Source organism: Triturus cristatus, chromosome 2_2 (genome assembly GCF_964204655.1).
Source record: "Triturus cristatus chromosome 2_2, aTriCri1.1, whole genome shotgun sequence".
Taxonomy (NCBI): Eukaryota; Metazoa; Chordata; class Amphibia; order Caudata; family Salamandridae; genus Triturus; species Triturus cristatus.
Genome location: NC_140582.1, coordinates 63,705,475 through 63,729,353, shown reverse-complemented (window position 1 = coordinate 63,729,353; position 23,879 = coordinate 63,705,475). Strand labels below are relative to the sequence as shown.

Below are 23,879 nucleotides of genomic sequence, written 5' to 3'. Positions count from 1 at the left end.
GTGCCATGGGCGTCATTGGCAGTGGCAAGCATGACAGCTGGGCCCCCACAAGGACCCACGGACCTGAGTGTACGCGCCGCCACTGCGGCCGTGTTTCCGGGCACGCTCTGGACTCCCCCCCTGCAACTCCCCCTTCCCCCTCCCCTCTCCCGTAGCCCCCCCCCCTCCCCCCCCAATTCCTGCAACCAACACCCCTACCACCCCGCCACTCATCCTTCGGCAACGTGCCAACATTTCCCAAACCCCTTCGGGCATTGCCCCCCTCCCCCTCCCCTCAACCTGAGTCAACATTGTCCAAGTCCAGTCCCGGAGGGACAAGTCTTTGGTAAAGTACTCTAGTGGACGTCTAGCCACCGAACCCCCCTCCCCCGCCCCCACCCCAATCTGGCCCCCAAACCTGCTTAGTGTCAAAGGCTGTGATGAGCTCCCCCCGGAGCGGACCTACGCCGTCGGCGCCGTGTCACTTAATCCAGTATTCTCCGCCACCTCGGACACCTCCTCCGCCATGCTGGCTCTGATGGTGGGTGAGTCTGGTCTCGCATGCCGTGCCGGGTTGTCTCGCCTCGACACCCGCAGCCAGCAATCGCTGCCGGTGCGCCCCCGCCTCCGCGGAGCCGCGTCCTCCTCCGGTGCCGGTATGCCCAAGACCCCACATGTCTCCTGCAATGACCGTAATTGATGCATAGTGCCATTCCATCGGAATATGAGTCTGAACGGGTGTCCCCATGCGTATGGTGTTTCGTGCGACCTCAGGAAGTCGGTGGCAGTCTTGAACGCTTTCCGTTTCTGAAGCGTGATGGCGGACAGATCCTGATACAGGGCGACCGGGCGACCCCGGAAGGTGAGGGGCTGCTTCCTCCGAGCCTCCGCCAGGATGCGCTCTTTGAGCGGGAAGTCCGGGAGAAAGGCTAAGATGTCCGGGGGCGACAACGACGCCCGGCGCCGCGGCCCTACTCGATGCGCCCTGTCGATCCGTATGTTGAACCCGTCCGGCTCTCCCAGGACCTCCCGGAACAGATCCTGTAGGTAGCCCGCCATGTCCGTCCCTTCTTCTGTGAGCGGAATGCCTCGGACTCTGATGTTGTTGCGTCGCGATCTATTTTCTAGATCCTCGGCATGCGCCTGAATGTCGATCTGTTGATCCCGGAGACGAAGCACCTCCTGTTGCAGCCGTTCTAGTTCCTCATCTCTGTTCCGTCCGGCATCCTCTATCGTAGCCACACGTTCTCCCAGGCTGTCCACCTCCCACCGGACCTCCCGCACCTCGCCGGCTACCTCCTTCTTCAGGGCTTGGAAATCCTCCCGTAAGGAGCCGAAAAGAGATTCCATGAAGGATCTGGTTATCGGAGGCTCCCCGCCGTTGTTACCCAACGTTCCTCCGGAGGGGCCGGGCGACTGCTGCCCCCAGTCAGCTCTCTGCTGGTTCCTGCCCAGTAGTTCTGGGAGAGTGCGTTCCCCCTTGCGTCCTCCCTTGCTGCCCGCCATGGGCTCCGGGACTCAATGCTGATCGCCCCGTCAGTGCCACAGACACCCCACGTGGGCTCCTGTCCCGCTTCTGCGTCTCCGGGGCCCCGGGTGTCCCCCACCACGCCCCTCTCCGTGGTGCTCCCGCGGCTGCTGACACGCTCCGGTGTTCTGCCGGTATGCCCCTTCGGGCCTCCTCCGCTCCTGTCTGTGTTCAAGGCGCCGTCGTCGCCACCGGGGACCGCGAATCCCCCTCCAGCTCGCTACCCTCCGCACCAGGTCCGTCCACAGCTAGCGCTTCATGCGCATGCCACTCCACGGGGAGCGTGCAGGTCGGGGCCCGTCCCTCCCGACCGCGGTGTTCGTGTTAATGAGGCAAGGCCCTCCAGGCACTCCCCCTAGGCAGCAGGGCCCATCCAATCTCGAAGCTGGGCCGGGGAACGGAAAAACCGGGGGGGAGGGGGCTTCCCAGTCGCCCCCCCCTGTGACCCAGCAGCTTCACCCCCCCGGGGGCAGCCCCGCAGCCCACGCGAGCTCCACAGGCCTTTGTCCGCTCCGGTACCTCTGGGGTGGGGGGCCTGCACCTCACTCTCGGGGCTGCCTTCCGCACAGCGCTATTGCCAGCACCACCGCTGTAGACACTCCGCTGGGCCAGCAACTGTTCCACCGCTCTCCGCTGGGGCCGCAGGGCGCCCCCGATCCCGCACTCCAAGCGCCGTCTCCGCTTTTTCAACCACCGGGGGCGTGAGCACTCCCCCCCCCGGCCCGATCACCTCCTCCGTAGTGCTGTGCCTCTGCTTGCCTCGATCCGGGCCGCTGCCGGGCCCCTGTTTGTCGCGTGGGCCGTCTCTGCGTGCTGCGGCCGGCTGCTCCTGCAAAGCCGGGCGTCCTCTTAGGTAGGCGTCCGGGCCTGCAGCCACTCGCGTCGGCCCAATGCTCCGCCCCCTCCCGGCCGCGGTCACTGGAGCGCTCCGGCGGGTGCTGCGGGCGGTCCTGAAGCACTCCGGGCAGCCAGGTCGCTGCCACCGGCCCACTAGAGTCTCCGCTGCTCAGTCCCCGTTCCTCCGGGGGGAGATGCGGCAGTAGTCTCGGTCTAGGGGCTCAGGGAAGCGGGAGCCAGCGGAGAGTCCGTCCGCTCACCCCGCCATCTTGGCCATGCCCCCTGAAGGAGTTTTTAAAGGACCGTAATATAAACAGGAAATTAATATAAACTGTCTGGCCAGGCAGTTAGCGCAAATATTAAATTGGGGCATAACTTCAGCCAAGGTGTCACATATAATTACTTTTGGGCCCTTAAGTCTTATGTTGGTGACTATGGGCAATGTGGATCAAAGTCATACGACATTGGCATCAAGTTTGTATTGTATGCGAGGCTCCTGGCGATAAATAGAATGTGATCTAATCCAGCAAACATAAAGGTGGATATTGTACAACCAAATAAAAAGAATTTACCTATGTACTGATGTTATTATAGGTAAAGTTCCAAAGATGCAAAATATTATGCCGTAGGCAGAAAACAACAGACCATATCTATTAAGGCAACTATACTGCTAAGATTCAGTGATAGTATTTAGTAACAATGACAATACTGTCAACAGAACAGATATATGACTATGGGCAGAAAAGATCAAGTTTTGGTAATATTCCAGACTATAGCTTCGTTTAATCCTGCCTTGACACTATTCAAATGAAACATTCAAAACGTTTCTCTTCTTTTGCGTGTTATTTCTGCAGGCAAGCCTGCCTGACATTTGACTTTTTCTATACTGCACCACCTCATGTCATTTTCAGAATGTTGTTTATCTAAAAAATGCTGCACTAACGGGCCGTTGTTCTCCGTGTCCGAAATGCAGATTTATGCTCACTAAATCTCATGTGGAATTCACGACCCGTTTCTCCAATATATGCTAAACCACATGGACAAAATAGTATGTATATGATGTTATGGCTCCTGCAATGGGTGAGATGCCTAAGTTTGATGTTCTTATCATTATATTTAAGAGACTCCGTGACTAATGCTGTGTCACAAGCATGGCATGACCCACATTTGTGGTTTCCTAATATGGGAGGTAGTCCTATGATGGTGGTTTGATACTGAGTCTTGGGCAATTGAGGTCTTGTATTTACCAAAAGATCTTTTAGATTACGATTTCTCCTATATGCCACCAACGGTAATTGTAGTTGGGATTCATGTTCGTTGGTGTTAAGAATCTTCCAATTTTTATTGATCACATATTTTATTTTATAGTTTACTGAAGAATGATTGATGACACATGTAATCTGATCTTGTGGTGTGCGATTGGTACCTTGTAAAAGGGCATCACGATTGTAATATTTGGCCCTTTTATATGAATGTCTTACTAGGCGGTGTGGGTAACCACGGTCTAGCAAGCGTTTCTTCAATGCATCTCCATGTTTATGGAAATCCTCAATATTCAATATTCGTGCAATTATGACGCACGTGAAGAAATTCCCCAAAGGGGATCGAATCTTTCTGGCAAGTCGGGTGGAAGCTCTGATACTGTAATATAGTGTTTTTAGCTGTAGGCTTCCTGAATAGACTGACTTGGAGTGAGTCATTTGTCCCAAAGATTAAAATATCCAAAACTTCCACCTGTTTCGAACTGAATTTGGCAGTAAACTTTAAATTACTGTCACTAGCATTAAGCCAGAGAATGTACTCATGAAGGGTTGCAACATCTCCTTTCCAAATAAAGAAAATGTTGTCAATAAAATGCTTCCAAATAACACATTTTCAAAAAATGGAGCTGCTTCATTGAAGATATTTTTCATCTCCCACTCGCCCATGTAGATGTTCGCTATGCTCAGCGCACAGGATGCTCCCATACTGGTGCCCTTGATTTGCTGGTAAATCAGTCCATTGAAATCGAAGAAGTTTTTCATCAGAACTATATCTAGGCACTGTAAGATAAAACCGCCCGGTCTATCTCCTGGGGATCGCTGAAGCAGGGATGCTAATGCCTGTAACGCTTGACATTGAGGTATGTTGGTGTACAACGCCTCAATGTCAAGCGTCACCATGATGTCAGTGTAGGAGTTGTAGGATATACCTTCAATTTTATTAATAATTTCCCCCGTATCGCGAACGAAGGAGGCATAGTTCTGAATCAAAGGACATAAGTAAGAATCCACATATTTTGAAAGGGGTTCTTTGCTGGAGCCAATAGTGGAAATGATGGGGCGTAATGGGGGATCATCCACATTTGTATGTGTTTTAGATACCCCAGATAGTGCTTGAATTATGGGGCATGATTTGATAAGGAAGCTATGTTCTTCTTGGCAGATGAATCCACACTCTAATGCTCTGTGAGTTGTATTTTGGATGTGGGCATTTTGTTTTAAGAGCTCTCCAGGGTGTGATTTTTTATAGTGCTCTGGCACAGCCAACATTTCCGAACTTTTGTTATTATAGTCGGTTTCATTCATGATGACTATAACCCCGCCTTTGTCACAGGGTTTGACAATCAGGTTATTATTGGATTTGATTTTATCAAGAGCTAGGTTATCTTTTTGCGACACATTATGTCGTGAGTTGCAGGGATGTTTAACAATGCGCGAGATCTCCTTTATAATATTTTTCTAAAAAATGCTGACCTCAGGGCCTACCATATCTAAAGTTGGAGTAAATACAGACAGAAGTTTGCACTTGGACTGGTTCACTTCTTGGGAGTCCATAGGTCTGTCCAAGAAGAATGTTTTCAACCTAACTTTCCTGAAAAAGGCATACAGATCCTCATGTAGTTTGAAGATGTCACGGCAGGTACTTGGAACAAATGAAAGACCACGGCTGAGAACTGAAACTTCCTCACCATTAAGGTCTACTGAGGAGAGATTGAAAATTAGTAAAGTGTCTTTTTTGTTCGTGTCACAACAAATGCCCCTACTTTCTATCACCAATATCGTTGGTTTCGGGTCTTCAAATAGGGTTTTTGAGGTTGAGGGCTCATCTGTTGTTGTTCTCCCCTGTCTTGTGGCCATTGTTTGTTCCTCCTTCTGTATTGGCCTCTTGGTAAAAAAGGGGACTGGCCGGGGAAGGAATATTGAGTCTGTCTTCCCCTATAGGGTCTAGAATTATATTGGGCTCCACCCATCTCTTGGGGATTATCATTATCTGAGTCAGATGAATATGTATCAGAACAATTGATGATCCTTCTTCTATAGTTGTTGGTGTACACTGAAAAGTTATTTCCTTAATTCCAGTCTTGGTAGTCGGACAAATTCAGGTAGGACCAACTAATAGGACCTTTATCCGGGTTCCTGTGAAGTCTTTGTTCTAATTCTTACCACAACACAAATATATACCGATGGAAAATGGCGTCATTATTCAGGGATTGTTAGGGAGCAGCATGTCTTCCACTTGCTATGCTACTTGATACAAGATTGTCAACCGGTGGCCAGTGATGTATCTGCCTCCTCCCCAGTGGTACTCTGGTTTGTTATATGTCGCATACATATAGACTGAAGAGGAGCCAGGCATGTGCCATGTTAAACTGGGGCAGATTTAGATTGGGATCTGTATTTGCATATATTTTTCTACACCAGTATTTTGTACCAAAAGTGATGCGTAAACTGTGTATAGGATATCCAGGAAATAGTTTGTTACACATTCATAGAAAAGTACTAATGTAAGCCATGGTTGTTCAGTGCCGGGTGTAAGGGTTCGCAAGTGGGACAAAATAGAGGCACTCAAAGGAAATTGTTGTTTTTGCGATAGTGGTTGTGTGAACTCGAGTATGACCAGTTCCTGTACTTCTTTCATTGTTTTCACATGGTGTTTTTTGGACTATTTACATTATTGATGTGTAAATCTACTGGAGCACTGCAACTGGTTTTGTTAAGAATAAGTCTGAACTCAAGAGAAAATGCAAGAGGTTTTAAGAACAGACCGACTGAATTTCTGAAAGCTGAAGCCAAGAAACTTGCAGTCATCCCAGTTTGGGTGATCTCATAAATCTCTTTTTCTTGATTGGTCGACACACACATGAGAGGTTTAGTGGCTTTAATGTTAGTACTTTAATTACTGCAAGTTTTATAGATATTGAAAACCTAAATGTAAGGTTAACCTTGTATTTGGCGTCTTATGACAGCTTTAGCAGTTTGCTGTAAACCCTCATGTGGTCATTTCAGAGCCACAGCCTTTTGAGGAATGGTTACACTGTGCAGCTGATTTTACTTTATAGCTTTGGTGATGTGGCAAAGTATTTTTTTAGTGAACACAGAGGTGACAGAGCCAGCACAGATCGGTCAGCAGCAGAAGTGGCTTCTCTGGCCTGGTCGGGGTGTCACACCAGACACTTGCAGCCTCAGTGGCTGCACTCACTCAGCCCTCTCTTGCTGAAGGCAGCACTCCTTCGGTAACTCATCGCACAGTGCAGGCTAGGCAGGTTGGCTTTGCCGATGCTTGTATTTTTTTGCTTGACATTGTATTCATAATCTTCCATAGTGTAATAATATCCCACAAAGACCATCTCTGGTACAAGAAGAAAAGAGCCCAAGAGACATAGGGGCCTATTATCAAGAAATGGCGTTAAGATCATCGCCGCTTTAGCGGCAGAAAACTGCCGCTAAAGCGGCGATAATGGGCTTGATAATATGCCCTGCAGAATTCCCAAAGAAGCCCATGTTCTGGTGTGAACCTGGACTTCTATGGGAATTCTCTGCGGCATATTATCAAGCCTATTATCGCTGCTAAAGCGGCGATAATCTTAACGCCGTGCTTGATATTATGCCCCATAGTGGGGAGTGGAAGAAAGAGAAATGTGAGTGACAGGCGAAGAGCAGGAGCGAGGAAGAGTGAAAGAGAGGGAGAGAGAGAGAGAGATAACTTCCTTAAAATTTTATCTGTATTCTGTTTTTTTCAGCGCAATCATCCTGAACAGCAGAAAGTACTCTAATGCCACATTCGATGAGATTAGCAACATTGTGCAAGAGATCGTCTCTCTGGCTGAAACGTGTTGCGCTAAAGGCGCAGCTCCTGAGTGCTACGACAAAAGGGTAGGCCTTCTTCATTTATCCGTGTATTTCAATGTTTGTCTGCTAGAAATGTCTCAACCTTTCATGAGAGATCTGTACCGCAATGTCCATAAGCCCAGTGATGAAACATTAAAGTGTAAGATTCACATACTCTTCGTACAAAAACGAAGGCCCAGATTTATTATACATTGGCACAGCACAATGCAGCAAGCCACCTCGCTGTGCTGCGTGAAAGGGCGGGAATGCATGATATTCAACATTATACGGTACATTCCTTTCATTTCTTTGCGATGGCGCCCTTTTGGCTGCCTAGCTCCTATGCAGGCACCCTTGTGTCATGGTGCAAGGGTGGCTGCATTACAGACGGTGTTATTTTTGTGCAGGAAGGGACACCTTCCAGCACAAAAACAGTCCTCAGGGAAATTTTATGCAGAATGTAGTACATGTAGAAAGAATTAAAAACGAGGAGAAATAAAGATATTTGTCCTTGTTACACCTTCCCTGGGGAGGCGTAGCATTTTGACGCATTCCCAGGTCTACCACTAATCGTAAATCCTAGATGCTCCAAAATCCATGGGTGGATGCGTGCGAATGCCCATGCTCCACCCATAGAAAGTCTCCCTGGGGCAGAGTAATGCAAGGCAGCGATTTGCATGATCGTGCATTACGCCAGATTTATCAAGCCATGCAGGTCTTCATAATGTGGCCTCGCGTAGCCTGATAAATCTGACTTTAGTGTTGCGTCGCCCTTGGCCCCCTTGTGTGGTGAAAGGGTGACACAACACTTGATAAATCTAGCCCAAAATGTCCGGCTTCTCAAAAAAAAATTGTATGTCTGCACCTGTAGTTTTTACTCCTTCGTGTGAGTGCAGTTTACATATTTAGAAAATTGTAAAGGCTTCAAGGAATAGTAATGGAAACCTTTTGATGGTCGTAGTTTTCTAAGAGCATTCCTCAAAATTTTCATTGATTTCTAAGTACATGAACGTAAAGACAGTTCCACATTCGTAATTGCACAGAGTATTAGCACTCATGTTAAAATACCTGACACTTTTATATTCTTTTTATTTCTTTTATGTGGAAAATGTTTTCTTGGTCAATATACACCTTTTGTTACATCCTCGTAAATTTTGTTCCCTTATCTTTCGTTTTCCGGTAGCATATTTAGGGAGTTATTTAGACTTCGGTAGGTGGCTTGCAAACCTATGTGGTGGAGGCCCTTGGATCCATCTTCGTTGATTCATTTTGCCAGACGTTCTGATGAGGTGACAGGAGAAATTTAGGCAAAATTATAACACTTCTGAAAATAACACTTCCCAATTATTATTTCTAAAACTAAATAATTTGAAAAAAGGAATACTCCGAAAAATGCTTGTTGACAAAATATATTCAAATAAGGATAGTGTGAAAATAGTGAAGGGTTAAGGGTTAGGGAGAAAAGCAATTGGATATAAGATATAGGGTATAGAGGTTCAGGTTATGAGGGATAGTGGCTGGGGCTAGGGAAATAGGGATAGAGGTGTAGGGTTAATGGCGTTGAGTATGTTTGTTTGTGGCATAGGGGTTTTGTGGATGGGTTTGAAGTTAAGGTTATAGGGGTAAGAGTTTGAGATGTTGCCCATGGATTTTATGCATATATGGTTAGTAATTAAGGATAAGAGTATATGCATAGGGTTAAGGGTTAACGGTTAGGAGTATAGGGTTAAGTGATTGGTTATAGTGTTAAGGAGTTAGGGATTGGCGTTAAGGGTATTCAGATAAAATGGAGCCCTACCTGAATCTAAGTCTAAGTAACTATGATAAATTCTTACTAAGAAGATTCCGTTTCAATATGTTTCACAGACTGATCACCTTCCCGGTGACAAACGACTGGGCTACTAATTTGAATTTGTGTCCCTGTGACGGTCTTTCTCCCCAGTCGACTTTGCACGCAATTATGTTTTATAACTTTTATTTCGTACCAAGAAATCTGTATCGGATACCCCTATTGAAACTGTTGGCCCTCAAGCAGTGTCGACCTGCTCTGATGGCTCTTCAGATGTTAGAGACAGATTTAGTGGTAGCAAATATGACAAAGTTTTTAAAATTTTGCGTGCGGCACAGAACGAACCTTTAAATTGAATTCTTTCAAACCGAAAGTATATGTCCCATACAGTAACATAAATTTATTATGCCTAAACTGACGGTATTTCCTTTGTTAAAATAACACAAAACATACCCTATGATTTAGGGATCACCCCCCTTGGCATCCTAATATTGCTTCTGGGGGGATTGTTCTGTTCCGTCTTGTAAAGTCTTTTGCTCATACAACCTACGCACAGATAACAGTACACGCAGCTAACAGGCACTTTTGATTGCAAGTTTTGCACATATTTTTACTTCCTAGGAAAAAATTCTTCCTTTATTCCTTTCCCTTCTTAAACGTTTTCCGTTTTCTTATATTGAAATGTTATCAATTGTAACAATGTCATTGTTTTTTACATGCAAATGCTTTTATGGTTTGTAATTGCCTTACCGAATAAAGCTTTTAACTAACTAACTAGGGTTAGCAGTATAGGATTGAAGATAAAGTTGAGGGAAAAGGGTTAGTGGTCACGGGTACAAAATAAGTTTGTTAAGGTTTTGAGTTAAGGGTTAAGGCTTTGGGGTGTACGAATGTAGGTGTTATAAGTAGGGTGCTAAAGGCTAGAAGTAAGGGTGTAAGGGTACAGGGAGTAGGGCACAAGCTTAAGGGGTAGGGAAGGGGGTGAAGGGTATGGGGTTGAAGAGTTTGTAGTTAAGGGTTAAGGGAATATGGTACAGGGGTTAAGTGTTAACCACTATGACTGAATTTGTTTAGTGTGACTGCTGGAAATGTGTTGGAGTGTTGATGACTGTTGTGGAGATTGTAAGCCTAACTATTCAAAATAAGAACATTAAAGTGTTGCGTTCACAGTAACATTGCATTTAATTTCAATGTAACACACTACAATTTCCAAATGGTGCAGTTTGAAGTGTTACATAGACGATCATTTATTTGTTAGCCAAGAAAGGTTAAATGAATTAATACTTTTATGAGTGCTAATTCGCATTTTGTGCATGTTAGTACAATTTGCACATGCAAATGTCTAAGTAAAACAGACCCAAATAGTCTGAAAATATGGCAAAAGGGCGTCTTTGAACCGGCTTGAAAGGGATAAGTCAATGACCTCTTTAGTGAGGGCATTTATTAAATGCAATTTTAAAAATTCAGTTCCTCTGGCTTCTGGATCTGTGTGTGCCAGAAGCAACAGACAGAGCAATGCATGGGGTGTGTAACTGTAAACATGGACGTTTGATGCTGTTTAGAATAATTCATTAGAGCTATTCGCTTACTTATTTTGTACCAAAGCGGCTGTTGCATTGTGTTTAAATACCATGTAAAGCTTCTCTTCCCTTTCCTCTTTCAATTGATGTCTTTTTGACCTGATTTAGGGACCGGTGTACAGTTAACTTCGTCATAAACGTGACGGATGTTTTGCCCGCCTTACTACAAGTGCATTAGATGTTTTGGAACTTGTAATACGACTGGCGGGATATCGGTAATGTTTGTAATAGGCTAAAGATCTGACAAACTCTAAATAAAGCCCTTAGAGTATCTTTTTCTTAGTTGTCTATCTCTGTTGCGTTAACAAATGAAGATGTTTGACAAGTTTATTTTCTACCAATGTTATTTTCTATCAAGTAAGATAATTGATGGCTAGAGATGATGAATAGCATAGTATATTCTTAACAAATCAATATGTTTAGTTGAAGTGTAATGTGTGTTTTACATTACACTTGTTATTTTATCTGTATGGCATCCCTATAAAACCTAAACAAACAGATACATGAGAATAATAGCCGAAAATATTTCAGGCAGGATTCTTTCCACTATCCATCTTGTATCCATTTTTATTGTGAATGCAAAAAATCAACAACTACAAAAAAAATTGTAGCTTGCATTTCTTACTAACTCAACTCTCTTTGCTGTCTAAAACAGGCTTCGGCTTTGTCTGCAAGGTCCTGTGATCCAGCATCTCCCTTTCCCAAGCATCCTGGGACTGCAGCCTGCTGTACCCACCAGGGCCTGGAGCAGAAGCTCTGCCTGGCCGCCCTGCAGCAGCCTCCTAAGGAGTTCCCCACCTACGTGGAGCCCTCCAATGAAGAGGTGTGTGCGGCCTTCAAGAAGGACCCTCGGGAGTTTGCAGCCAAGTAAGTGGGAGCCTCACAAGTGAAACTAAGACTGGTTCAACCGGTGCTCATGTGTCAGACCTATCACTTCTCACCCATTCAGGCCATCAAAAGCAACGCCTCATTAGAACAGGGTTATGAAATAAGAGTACCGACTGAGTCGTGGGTAAGGATCTGCCCTTAGGGGCAAATTTATGAAATAGTGGCACAGTGCAGTGCAGCAAATCACCTTCCCGTGCTGCACTACGTCACTGAGAGACTTGCTTAAGGCATACAGCGCAGTCCTGAGTTTTCCCCCATCGCTGGTGCACAAAGGGCAGCCTAGCGTCTACACTGGTACCCTTGCACCATGGTACAAGGGTGCCTGTGTTGCATGCAGGATTGTTTTTGTATAGGAAGAGACCCATTCCTGCAGAAAAACAATCCAGAGAGGCATATTTCTCGATCTATAGAACCCATAGAAAAAGGAAGTAACAAGGAGAAATAAAGATATTTCTCCTCGCTACGCCTCTCCTGGGGAGGCATACCTTTTTGGTAGATTCCCAGGATTGCAAGGTCTTGTAAATCTGTGAATGCATCAAAAACCATTGGAGTTGCGTGGGAACATCCATGCAATGCCTTCGCAGGGCAGAGAAACGCAACGCAGCGGTATGCACTGCGTTGTGTTACTTCCAGATTTTTTGGAGTCACTCAAAACCACGTGAAGTGGCTTTGCGTGGCCTCAAAAATCTGACTCAAGGATTTCATCGCCCTGGCACCATGTTGCAGGGTGCAAGAATGGTGCAAACACGATCATAAATATGGCCCTAGGTGTCAGTTTTCACTTCTTCTGATAAATCACCCTCTGTGCCTGTTGTTTATTGGATGATGTTGCTGAAGTGTGCACGCACTACTATGTGTTATCCCATAGCAGTAGTTATGCCGATCTGGTCAGAGTAGAATGATTTTCTTTTAATTTCTTTATTACATTTTTTGTTCTGATAAGCACAGATTTATAAAGATACTTAATATGTGTTCAAGTCATGTTAACCAGAATTAATCACTGATCAGCTCATTACATTACGCTTTTGACAGGCTAAATTAAGAGCGTGCATAGTAAACATGAAACTTTTGGAAATAATGAAGTTAGCAGGCATTGAACATTAGAGGGTTAATAGACAGCCAAACCGGTGAGATGCCTTGTGCGACTGAAGAAATTTAGCAGCGGATTGGGATATAGCAGATTTACAATACAATACAACTACATCAATGGGACATAGCACCTCACTGTTAGTCTGATGCTAAGACATGTGTCAATGTCATGAGTGTCTCACTAAATCACTGGATACTAAGATATGCCTGACTCCCATTCTGCAAGCCTTTTGTGGTGAGTCTTGGGACGCAGCTGGATCTCATGGATGGCATCTTACAACGAAGCTATGTTGTGCTAGGTTCGCAGGCATTTCTAGATTGTTTGCAGTTTTGCTACTTAATAGAGCATGGGTCACTTTCGAGGAATGGGCTTCCAATATAAGAACATCCGAACATTGGTGTCAAGAGATGGGTGCAGGATCTAACCCTAGCCTTATGGACCATCGAACAAATAGGGCGATGATTCAGAGAGAAAATATTACATTTACGAGGCCATGGTCTGTTCTGTCAGTATTTGTAAAGTTACTCTTTCATTGGGATTCCCAAGAATTCAGTTGCCTGCACGCGTATTTTATCAAAATCATTAGTTTTTATGCATACAACTTTGTAAGGTGAAAATTTCTGCCTTAACCTTTTTTTTCCATTTGAAATTTTATTTTTCCCCAGATTGAGAATCCCCTTCACTTAGGCCCCCATGAAGTATAGGAGTGATCCATACCCTCTCCCATATGGGAAAGCTCAGTCTCTGCCGGTATTCCAATCATTGTCCACAGCCAAACCCGTCCTGATATTTATCAGACTTTCCCAACCCCTAAACCTATGACAATGGAAAATTAGAAGAAAGGCTCAAGTGAATTTGCGGTTAACAAATGTATTTTTTGTAAACCCAAGAGCCACTCAGGTGTGCAAAGCATTTCGTGACTCTGATCTAAATTCTTCGGTTGTTTCCTAAAGCAGGAGGAGCCAACAAGTTTACCACACCCTGGTCACAATCACTTCTAGGATCCTTCCATCAGGCCTCACCTATTTGAACTTAAGAACTTGATTAGTTATTGCAGTGACTGACCACAGGCAGGTGCAGTCACCTGTCTTGGCAGGACTTACTAGATGTAGGATGGTTTCTCCCCCAAGTCTTCCTTATGGACCAGAGCCAGGATCATAAAATAAATCTATGTGCCCCCTGACAGTTCATAGAGCTTTGCTATTTTTTAGAGATTCTGACCATAAAATGAAAGTTGCAGAGGATTTCTCATCTTTATATTGAGCCACTGTAGTTTGGTGATAGAGCATATGTAAACTTCAGTGTGCAGCCAATTGCTGTGATCTGCCATTCACATTGTGATGACTCTGGTCAAGAAGGTTTATTCAGAAATGGGCTAATCCTTTTGTTGCGGGACAGCAGAAAACTGTAGAATTGATCACTTCTGAATTGTGCTTCTGAGGTGATAGATCCTGATTAAACCAGAAACCCAGATACTTGACAAAAGACATGGAAATTGGGAAGATTTTTAATTATTGGCACTCAGAAGATGTTCCAGTTGGCAGTACCTCATCTAAAATATGAGCTCTGTATTTCCACCACAAATACAAACCTTTATTGTTTAGTTAATAAAAACCATAACAAAGTTACATATGTACTTTCATTATTTGAATTTACATTAAAACCCATATTTCTTGATAAAATTGAGGGTCCCCATACTATAAAACCATACATTTAATGTACTCAGGCGTCATAACTACATCTTGTATATGTAATTTACTGTAAAACGGTCCGTTCATACGGCCTATGATTTTTAGGTGCCAGTTCGTGGAGTTACAGATACATAAACAATTTACAATTCAATTGGGGATTTGGTGGCTCAAGAGTTTGTATGATGGCTGCCGTGCATGTCCTGATCCCTCTAGCAATTAAATATTTCCTTAACAAAGTGACACGTGCTGGAAGGGCTTATACAAATCAAATGAGTAAAATCCTCTATTTGGCTACCACAAAGTCTGAATGCTGTGGCACCGTTGTGCTTCCAACTTGGTTTATCAGCTAATGTTGGTGGCTGGCCAAAACAAAGTGCCATCAGTAATTTCTTTAAGTATGCCGGAAATGTGAGATTAATGTAGCGTGCCAGTTTCAAATTCTCATAATTTTGTAAGCACCATTTAGGCATATGATCGGGTAAACAGGGCTTACAACGAATCCTTTTCTCCACATGTAATTACAATACGGTCGTTACAATGACTGCGTTGTAACAACGCATACAATTACCCCACAAGTCGTAACAACGACTTGCGGAGGGGGCAGAAGGTGTTGGATTTAAAATCCAACACCTTCCCCACTGTTGCACAGACTGGAGTTGGAATAGTAAATAATACTACTCCAACATCCAGTGCCTCCCCTAGAGCAAGTCGTTGTTATGACTTGCGCGGTAATGATATGTGTTGTTACAACGCGGTCGTTGTAACAGCCGCATTGTAATTTCATGCGGAGAAAAGGCAAGCGTTCTAAGGAGTTTCGCGACTTTATTTAGGATTTGTTTAAAAGTTATAAAAGAAAATATTTTTGTTCCATGACTATCTTGTAATAGTGGAGGTTAAGGCTTTAAAGAGAGATTGATTGTATGTAGAGTTTATTTTGTGTTTAACCTCGGACTATAGAGCTTTGTAAAGTGAAGAATGTTCTGAGTTTAGCTTTATTTTATGCCATCTTTTTATGGTTGTGTACATTCTTCCTATTGATTCATTTACTAGCCCAAATTCCAAATACGTGGCGATGCGTTTTGGGAGAGTCGAATACCCACTTTATTCAGAAGTATCTCGTGTTTCCCATGCAAGGCGACGCTGGCATAAGATACTGTTTGAAAAAAAATTGTAACTATTATCGATAACAGCATTTTGAAGGAAGGGACTTCCAATTTATTGGCTAATGTACAAAATACAAATACCTGGGCGCTGGACTTTTTTGCCATGGAATTTTTCTGTTCTTGGTGGTTGAATCTGTTATCTATGTATACTCATAAATACTTATAGCTAGTTACTTCTTTCAACTGTTTTCTGTCCAATCAGATTTTGCCTGCGGGGTCTGGGAGGTTTTCAATCAACATGGTTTTGCTGTATTGATTTCTAATTTGTTGGCGGGGACGTTTTTGTGCATTTCAATCAATGGCCTTTGTAGGCCAACTTTGGTAAAAACTCATTAATACCACGTCATCTGCATAGAGAAAATGAGACAGAGTTAATTTGCCCAAACGTGGTGGACGAGAGTTGGTTTGGTCAAGCTGTGCTGCTAGATCTAACATACAAAAGTTAAGAGGTACAGGGCTAGCACTCACCCTTGTTTCAAGCCTTTGTTTGTGGCGACCATTCTTGAAATTCTGTTGCCATCGTGCAACTTGACTCTTATCCAAGTATGGGAGTATAATTGCTTTATTCCTTGCAATATTCTTTCAGGGTTATTCCTTTCTTTTAATTTCCTCCACAAAACGTGACGGTCCACACAATCAAATGCCGCTTTTAAGTCTATGAAGCAGAGATGTAATCTTTGGTTTTTCCGTCTACATTTGTCAGCCATTAGCAGGGCCGGACTGGCCGTAGCGGGCGGGAAACATCCTTTACCACACAACCATTACAACGCGGTATGGTTACATCGCGGTATTTACAACGAAAGTCGTTACACCGACTTGCACTGGAGAGCGCTCTAGACTAAGGAATAGTGTGAATTACTATTCCAACACCTTCCCTACTGTACGTAGACTGGAGTTGGAATAGTAATTCACACTATTCCTAAATCCAGCGCCCTCCAACGCAAGTCGATGTAACGACTTGCGTTGTCAAAACCGCGATGTAACATACCGCGTTGTGATGGTACGCGTTGTATCATCATACATCCGTAGCGGGCACCAGGCAATCCCCTAGTGGGCCGCCCGAGTGGGGCCGGTTTTGGGCCTCTGGGGGCCGTTTTTGTTACAGAGCTGTTTTTGCAGCTTAGCTGCAAAATCGGCCCCGTAACAAAATCAGCCGAATACCGTCCCTGACAAAGAGCTCGGCGCACCCCCAAACCCCTGGGGGGGGGGGGGGCGGCAGAGCACTTTGCCATGGCCTCTTTTGTTTCCCAGTCCGGCCCTGGCTATTAGCGAGACAGCAAAATTATTTGTGGTAGTCCCAGTCCTTTTCCTGAAACTGGTCTGATTGATTGGTATCAGATTGTGCTTATCAGACCACTCGATGAAGTCCTCTAAGATCAATGAAGTGGAATACTTTGCTTCTGCGTCAAGCAGAACTATAAGCCTGTAGTTGGCTGGGTTCAATCGATCTGCACCTTTTCTAGATTGGGTTAAATATAGAGCCCTGCCAGCTAGATGGAATACTGTAGACTATCACCACTTCTTTGAATAGGGTGGATAGAGGATTACCCCCAAAATGCTGAGTCCAATTTAAAGATGGCCTGGGAAATACCGTTTGGTCCTGGCACTCCTTCTTTTCTCCCTTTGCTATTGCCTTTGTGAATTTTTCTATTGAATACATTGAAAGGATTGGTTTATCTACTGGAGGGGTGCTCTTTCTTGAGTCACTTTTGTCGGATTTTACCTATTTTCCTTTCCCCTCACCTTGTTCTTGTTTATTGGTTCGTGCTGGTTGTAATGTTGACGGTGTTACTGGCATTATACTCCCCTCGAATCTTCTGGCCAGGTTGTCAACCCAGTCTTGCTCCTGCACATTTGAGTTATTCATCACTTTCATAGGCCTACTCGGGCTGTTTACTGTTTTCCAAAATGTCCTTGAGCTTGTTTTGCGGTAAAGATTAGTTATGTCCAAAACGTCTCGTTCCTGTTTTCTTCCCATGACTGCCATTTCTATTCTTTCCTCATGCGTCGTATGTTTTCCCATGCAGCTTGGTCGGTATCTGTTGGTTTAGTTTTCCTAACTCTATTTTAGTTCTCTTTTCCGAAATTGTATTTTACACAAGGAACCGTTGTGGTCTTTTCCTGGTAATTGCCTGGGCCTGCCCTGCATAGGTGAGATCAATTTTGTTGTAAAGTCTGTCCTGGAATCTATTAAATGACTTTTTCCGTTTACTACTGGTCACTGCTAGATCCTTTATGGTGCTATGCAGGTCCTTTAATGTGGCATTTGTCCACCTCAGTCCCTTTAGGTTTGTGGAATTGAAGTGCCCAAACACTGCTGGGGAAATACTGTGCTTTGGTGGATTTATGCTGAAGTGTATATGTTGATGGGAGGGATCGCTCAGGATGGCAAAAACGGCATTGATGAAAGAGAAATAATTGTGTAATCTAGTATAGATTGTGCATTTGCTCTGTAGTAGGTACGTTTTGGCGGGGGTGTCTTCTGTTGCTCTGCCGTTGATTACTCTCATTCCCAGATACTCTAGAGCAGTTACTAGCGATTGACCAATACGATCTGGACGATTTGTTAATAGATGATACTATGGTTGCACGTTCCAGTGTAGGTTTTCTGTTGTTAGATTGTCATCTTCATTTGCTATATAGATTTAATTGCTGTTGAAGTCTTCTGTCAGGATTACATCCCAGGATGGATGAGCAAGTCTTATGTCTGAGACAGTTGAGGTTATTAAGGAGTTCAGTGCTTTTTTAGGTCTCGCTGAGTCAGCGCGCATGCGCTGCTCGAAGAGACATTTAGTAGGTGAGTTTTCAAAGTGCTGCTGGGCGGCCTAGCGCTTGCGTTCACGCGAGCGTGCACGCGCGGCGCAGCCAGCAGCTTTCAGTGCCCGAGGCGCCATCTGGAGCTTTCACTTTTTCCTGCCGTCGCACGCGCACTCCTGCTTTCACTTTTGTCGTCCCACTCAGGTAAGATGGACACCTTGTGTTAGTTCTTTTCCTTGGAAAATAAACACCTGCATGCATCGATAACTTTCTTCTTGTCTTATGAAAGATGCCTGCACGTTTTATCTCGGATCGATTACTAGCCGGGTTTAGAAATTCTCATCATCTGGCCATTGTATTGTCTTCATTATTTTTAAACACACAACCCTTGCCGCATCCCTCAGTTGTGTGGTTGGTTGCTTCTGTATATTTAATTAACTTGTTTTAATTCATTTGTTTCTTTTCTTTGTTACCTCTTCTTCCCCATTTACGTCCTCCGCCAACTAACAGTATGATATAAATTGCTTTGTTATAATTCTGCATAAATACAATATATTGTTAAAGGAAAATGCGATGTACTCCTAAGTGTAGAAGCAAACACAGTTTCCAGGTTCACCAAGTGAAAGCTTTAGATTGATTGTTAAACCTCCCTTCAGCTGCGTGGAAGTAAGAAAACTCCCTCCACCGGTTCTACAGCTGTTTCAAGCCAAGAGTAATACCGAATGCACTTGTCACTGAAGCTGAACGTTACACTTTATGCGTTTAGAGGTGGACTAAGTAGAAACGTATATTTTTATTCGTAAAAATAGCTTGTGCAGCGGCATTCTTGTAAAATTACGGTCGCTTACACACTCGATTAACGCCCTGCTTTTCAAACCCCTTTCTTTGAGACTGACGAGTCTGAATGGAGCGGCGGGGCCCGAGGCACCAAAACCCAAGAATTGTGAGATAACAATGAATGACACGGTATGGGCGCAAAAAGCTGCTTTTGAAAGGGACATCCTGGGAGAAGATGGACAAAGCGCCATGGGATTAAGGGCGATTAGATGCATACATAGCTCGAACAATGAGGAAATCAGAACCCTCCGCCCCCTCCCCCTCCCCGCCCCCTCCAGGGGCTGCTGTTTGAGATCCAAGGTATTTCATGGCTGAGCAGTAGCTTGGAGGTTCTTCTGCGATGCAACCAGAGAAGGTTGAAATGTGAATTAAAAATCTTTGGTAAATTCCAATGTACTAGACCAGCAGCTGGGTTTTATACATGTATTGAGCATCCTGTTAGTCTTGCTGGTGAAAAGAAACCGGTTTGTTTTTGGAACTCCTGATTTTCTATTATTTTTCCTCACGTTGTTTAGAAATACATTTCTATAAAATATAGTGACACCAATCTGCTCAGTTTGCCACCTTGTGTCATCTAGTAACACGTTATCTACTGTGTCGTTCAGTTGTACACATTGTCTTCTTGGTTATATATTTCTAAGGTAACAAATATTTATAACACTTTTTTATTATAACTTTTCAACATGCTAAACAGCAGTCACGGTGCTCTACAACATAGCTTAAAGACATTGGCAAAGGCAATTGTCCTGGCTAAACACTTAAAAGGTCCCAAAGGCGAGACCTATTGGCTATGCCAATGCTTGTTCTTGTTTGAATTCGGATTAATATAGACTCTTAATCAACAAGACTGGGTTTAGTTTGTGAGTACTCCAATGAGTAAATTTGATTAGTTGTATAAAAGGATTACTGGATGTTAGCTGTGGAGACGTAAACTGCTAGTCTACCTTTTGGCTGCCCGTACCGCTAATTTTTTTCCGCCACCACACTGTAGTAGATAAAACCCTCCAGGGGTGAAGTATCCAATTCCCATGTCTCCTGGAGGGCTATGATATCGGACATGTCCCAATCCGGGGGCGATATTCCGTCTTAAAGCTGTTTTTTAGCCCCTGCTATGTTCCATGTGAGAAGGTGCAGGTCCTTTCTCCTAAACTCCCTTAATGACTGCTCCTTAGGTCATTTTCCCTTGTGTGCATTTAGGGTGGCTAGAAGGCAACTCCACAGCTTTTGGCTTATGTTCGTTATCAGATCGTCGCACCTCGTGGATGTATTTGGCCTTCTTCCTCTGGCGTTCTGCAGCACCGAGTATACCAAGGTCTTTTCTGGAATTGTTTTGGTGGTGGCTTTGATTCTTGTGATTATTTTGATATCAAGGGTTGAGGATAACATGGCTTGGCTTGTTTGGATAGTTTTATGCCCCATTCTTCAAATTGTTGTTTGACATTCCAAATGAGGAGCGCTGTTTCTTCTGATTGCCATGTGGTAAGGGTGTGTTCTGTACATTTGGGGTCTTCTGCTCGGATAAATTCCACCGATAAGAGATCCGAGGATTCTATGTGCTTTAGCCCTGGGATTTCTACTGTCAGTCTGAATATATTCCCCCTGTCAAGAGTGTCATGTCCACCCTGCAAATCATATTCTGTTGTTAAAATTATTTTTTGCATGATCTTTTTGTTCAGAGGTGAGGTGGGCCGGTTCCGAAGAAGTGCGTTTTGTTTTTTGTGAGTTTACACGATGACCCTGTGACCTGAGTGATGCGTGGTACCGTCCGTTTTCACATTAACTATTAGCTTACCCTCTTCCGGGCCAGTGTGAGGGACACCTGCCTGCAGACCCTCATTTTGGTCCTGTGGTTCGTTCGGCTACTGACCCCTAAGAGCTATTGCCTCTACACTGGTCTTTGGGATTAGTACAGACATAACTTGCTGGATGGGTCCCTTATCTGTTGCGTTTTGTAGTGGGTATGCTTTGTCTGGTTGGTGGCTCGGTTGCTACTTGGTGCTATGTGTTACTGACCGCCAGGTCGCCTAGTCCATAGGCACCGTTATCCCTCGACGATGGACTTTGCGGGGTTATTCCTTTTGCATTTATATGAGCTTTTTGGCTTTTATGCTGGATTTTTTATGTTTCCACTGCTGTTTTTTCCGCTGGCTGATGTAGGTCTTATTTCTTTAATCGCTACATTCACCTCATCTTTGGCTATGTCGGCTATCGTACTATCGAATGCTTCTATGGACAGGGATAGAGGTCCCGGTGCTTTACGTGAGCTTGTCTCTTCAAATATGTCTACCTCCTCCACTTCCCCCTTGATTTGGCTCACTCTGACCGATGTGCTTGAACTTGAGGATTTTTTTAGTGTACCGGCTTCGTCCTTATCCCTGTTTGTCCTGAATATTGAGTGGATTCTGGGTGATTGCTGGTTTGTCATAAGTTTGGTGTTGTTGCTTGCTTGTCTCTCACTTTTATTTTGCCTCTTTGATCGGCAACCCGTTTTGGGATCATTTGTACTAGTGCCTTCTGTTGGAAGCTGGTAGAACTCTTTCTGTGATGTCCTTCTTGGTTCCTGTTTGTTTGGGTGTTTACTCACTTCCCCTAAAGGCTGGCGAGGCTCTTATGAGTTCCCTTCCTGGGTTATGTGGAGAAATCCCTTCCAGTGGCGATATGATGCATAGCTTTTTTTGTAAGCACTCTACACCGAATTCCATATTTATGGCAGCTTTATATGACATCAAGTGCAAGTGGGCAAACAGGTTGTGAAAAACTATTGGGAAGGGTTGGGAATACCCACAAATGCTGTTGCAAAAAGGCCCAGTCTGCTCCACACTCTATAGAATTCATCTGTCCGTTTTGCATGCCAGTGGGATAGAAGGCTGAATGCCTTTCTGAAGGTAAACAACCTTTACAACGCAACTTTTACTACGCACTACCATTACAACAAAACTTTTACAACGAACGCGATGTAACCACGCAATGCCATTACAACGCAAGTCTTTACATCGACTTGCGCTAGATGGCGTGCTAACATTACAAATAGTGTAGTTTACTATCCCAACAACTTCCCTACTGTTAAGTGGACTGGAGTTGGAATAGTAAATTACGCTTTTCTAATGTTAGCACGCCATCTAGCGCAAGTCGATGTAAAGACTTGCGTTGTAATGGCATAGCGTAGTAACATCGCAGTCGTTGTAACGACCGCGATGTAACTGCACGCGTTGTAATGACTCGCGTTGTTACGTCATACATCCCTTTCTGAATTGTTTTGCACATATTTATGATGGCTAACCAGTGTAACAAATCATATTTGTTTAATTAGCAACATTGTTATGGTTTTAACTAACTGGAACAATAAACCTAACTTAAAAAAACATTTTAAAAACTATCCTGTCTGGGTTCTTCCAATGACGCCAACATACACACAACTCAGAACGCGAACTGGTTCTACCGTTGCACAATGTGTATGCTCCTAAGAAGAGAGTTTGCTCTATTAACGCAAAAAGTCATTTCGAGTTAATCCCCCAAATTATGTTCACATATTAAATTATGATCCAAGCTTTTAATTATTTTTGTTTTTCACATAATGGTTGTCATAATCACTTAATATAATGGCCCCAATGCATCTCGGTGTGGGCTCTTCTGAAGGGGCTCTTGTGAATTCATCGGTAAGGGGTCGGGCCCACATTTGTGCGAGGGTCACTTAGGGATGAAGAATGCCTCCCTCAGATGAGATGCTGCCAGCCCAGTCCTGCTCTTCTCATGACCTCAGTTGCTCCTGCTCCTCAAAGTGCTGCAGGCCACCCCCCTTTAAACCACTGTTCCTGCTCTTGGTCTTGTGCCTCCAGCCTTCACTGCCGTTTGTGTTTCTTAAGGACCTGTCCATGATGGCGCCAGCGCCTCTGTTGTCCTGCAGCTCCTTGACCAACGGTTCTGATTCACATAACATGGGAGAGCCTGCCCCACAACCCCCTGCTGCTCCTGTCGGCACTGTTCCTGGACCTCATTCACGAATTCACATCCTCCAAATGAGCCACAGGCCACACACTATCTTGCCTGAGAATGCCTATGTTCGCACCCCTTAAATGTAGTGCTCTGGACAATCCATATACTGGAGATGTTTTCTTTATTCTTAGTTTGATCTGAGATTCTATTAAAAAGTATCTTGGACTTACATCGTAGGAGAGAAAGTTGAGTTCAGATGGTGTTTTTGTGCAACTAGCTTGAATGTAGATGCCCAAACAGTGTTGTTAACCTGGGCCTAGTTTGCTCACTTCTAAGGGTAAAATGTAAATAAATGCAAATAATGGACACTCAGTGATTGAATTCAAATGACGCCCCTTGTTTTTTTTCATTATTTCTTGTTTTTATTTTTTTTAAAGTCCTTCGTTAAATAATGGCAATTTTTTTCTTCTAAATTACTTGTAGGAGCAAGATGGCGGACTGACGCCGTCGGTGTGAGCAGGCACACGGACAGGCTCCGGAGCTCCCGCTCATGAAACATAAAGAAATAAGGGCAAATTCGAGGATGGTTTAAGAAAACCCAAAGGGGCAGATTTACAATAACTGGCGCATCCCTGCATGTTAGCAGGGATGCGCCAGTTATTTTGCGTGACTCAAAAAACCCCTTGCGCCACCATGGATTTGCCGCATTTACAATGC

At 44.3% G+C, this 23,879-nt stretch overlaps 1 protein-coding gene across 2 annotated transcripts in view; it reads left to right on the top strand.

The window, feature by feature from the left end:
* The window catches only part of GC (GC vitamin D binding protein), a 293,245-nt gene that overhangs the window by 75,346 nt on the left and 194,020 nt on the right, over window positions 1-23,879 (top strand). For both annotated transcript variants that reach the window (XM_085641007.1, XM_085641008.1), the window contains exons 3-4: window positions 7,347-7,479; window positions 11,459-11,670. In XM_085641007.1, coding sequence (XP_085497133.1) covers window positions 7,347-7,479; window positions 11,459-11,670 — 345 coding nt within the window. The remainder of the gene's footprint in view (window positions 1-7,346; window positions 7,480-11,458; window positions 11,671-23,879) is intronic.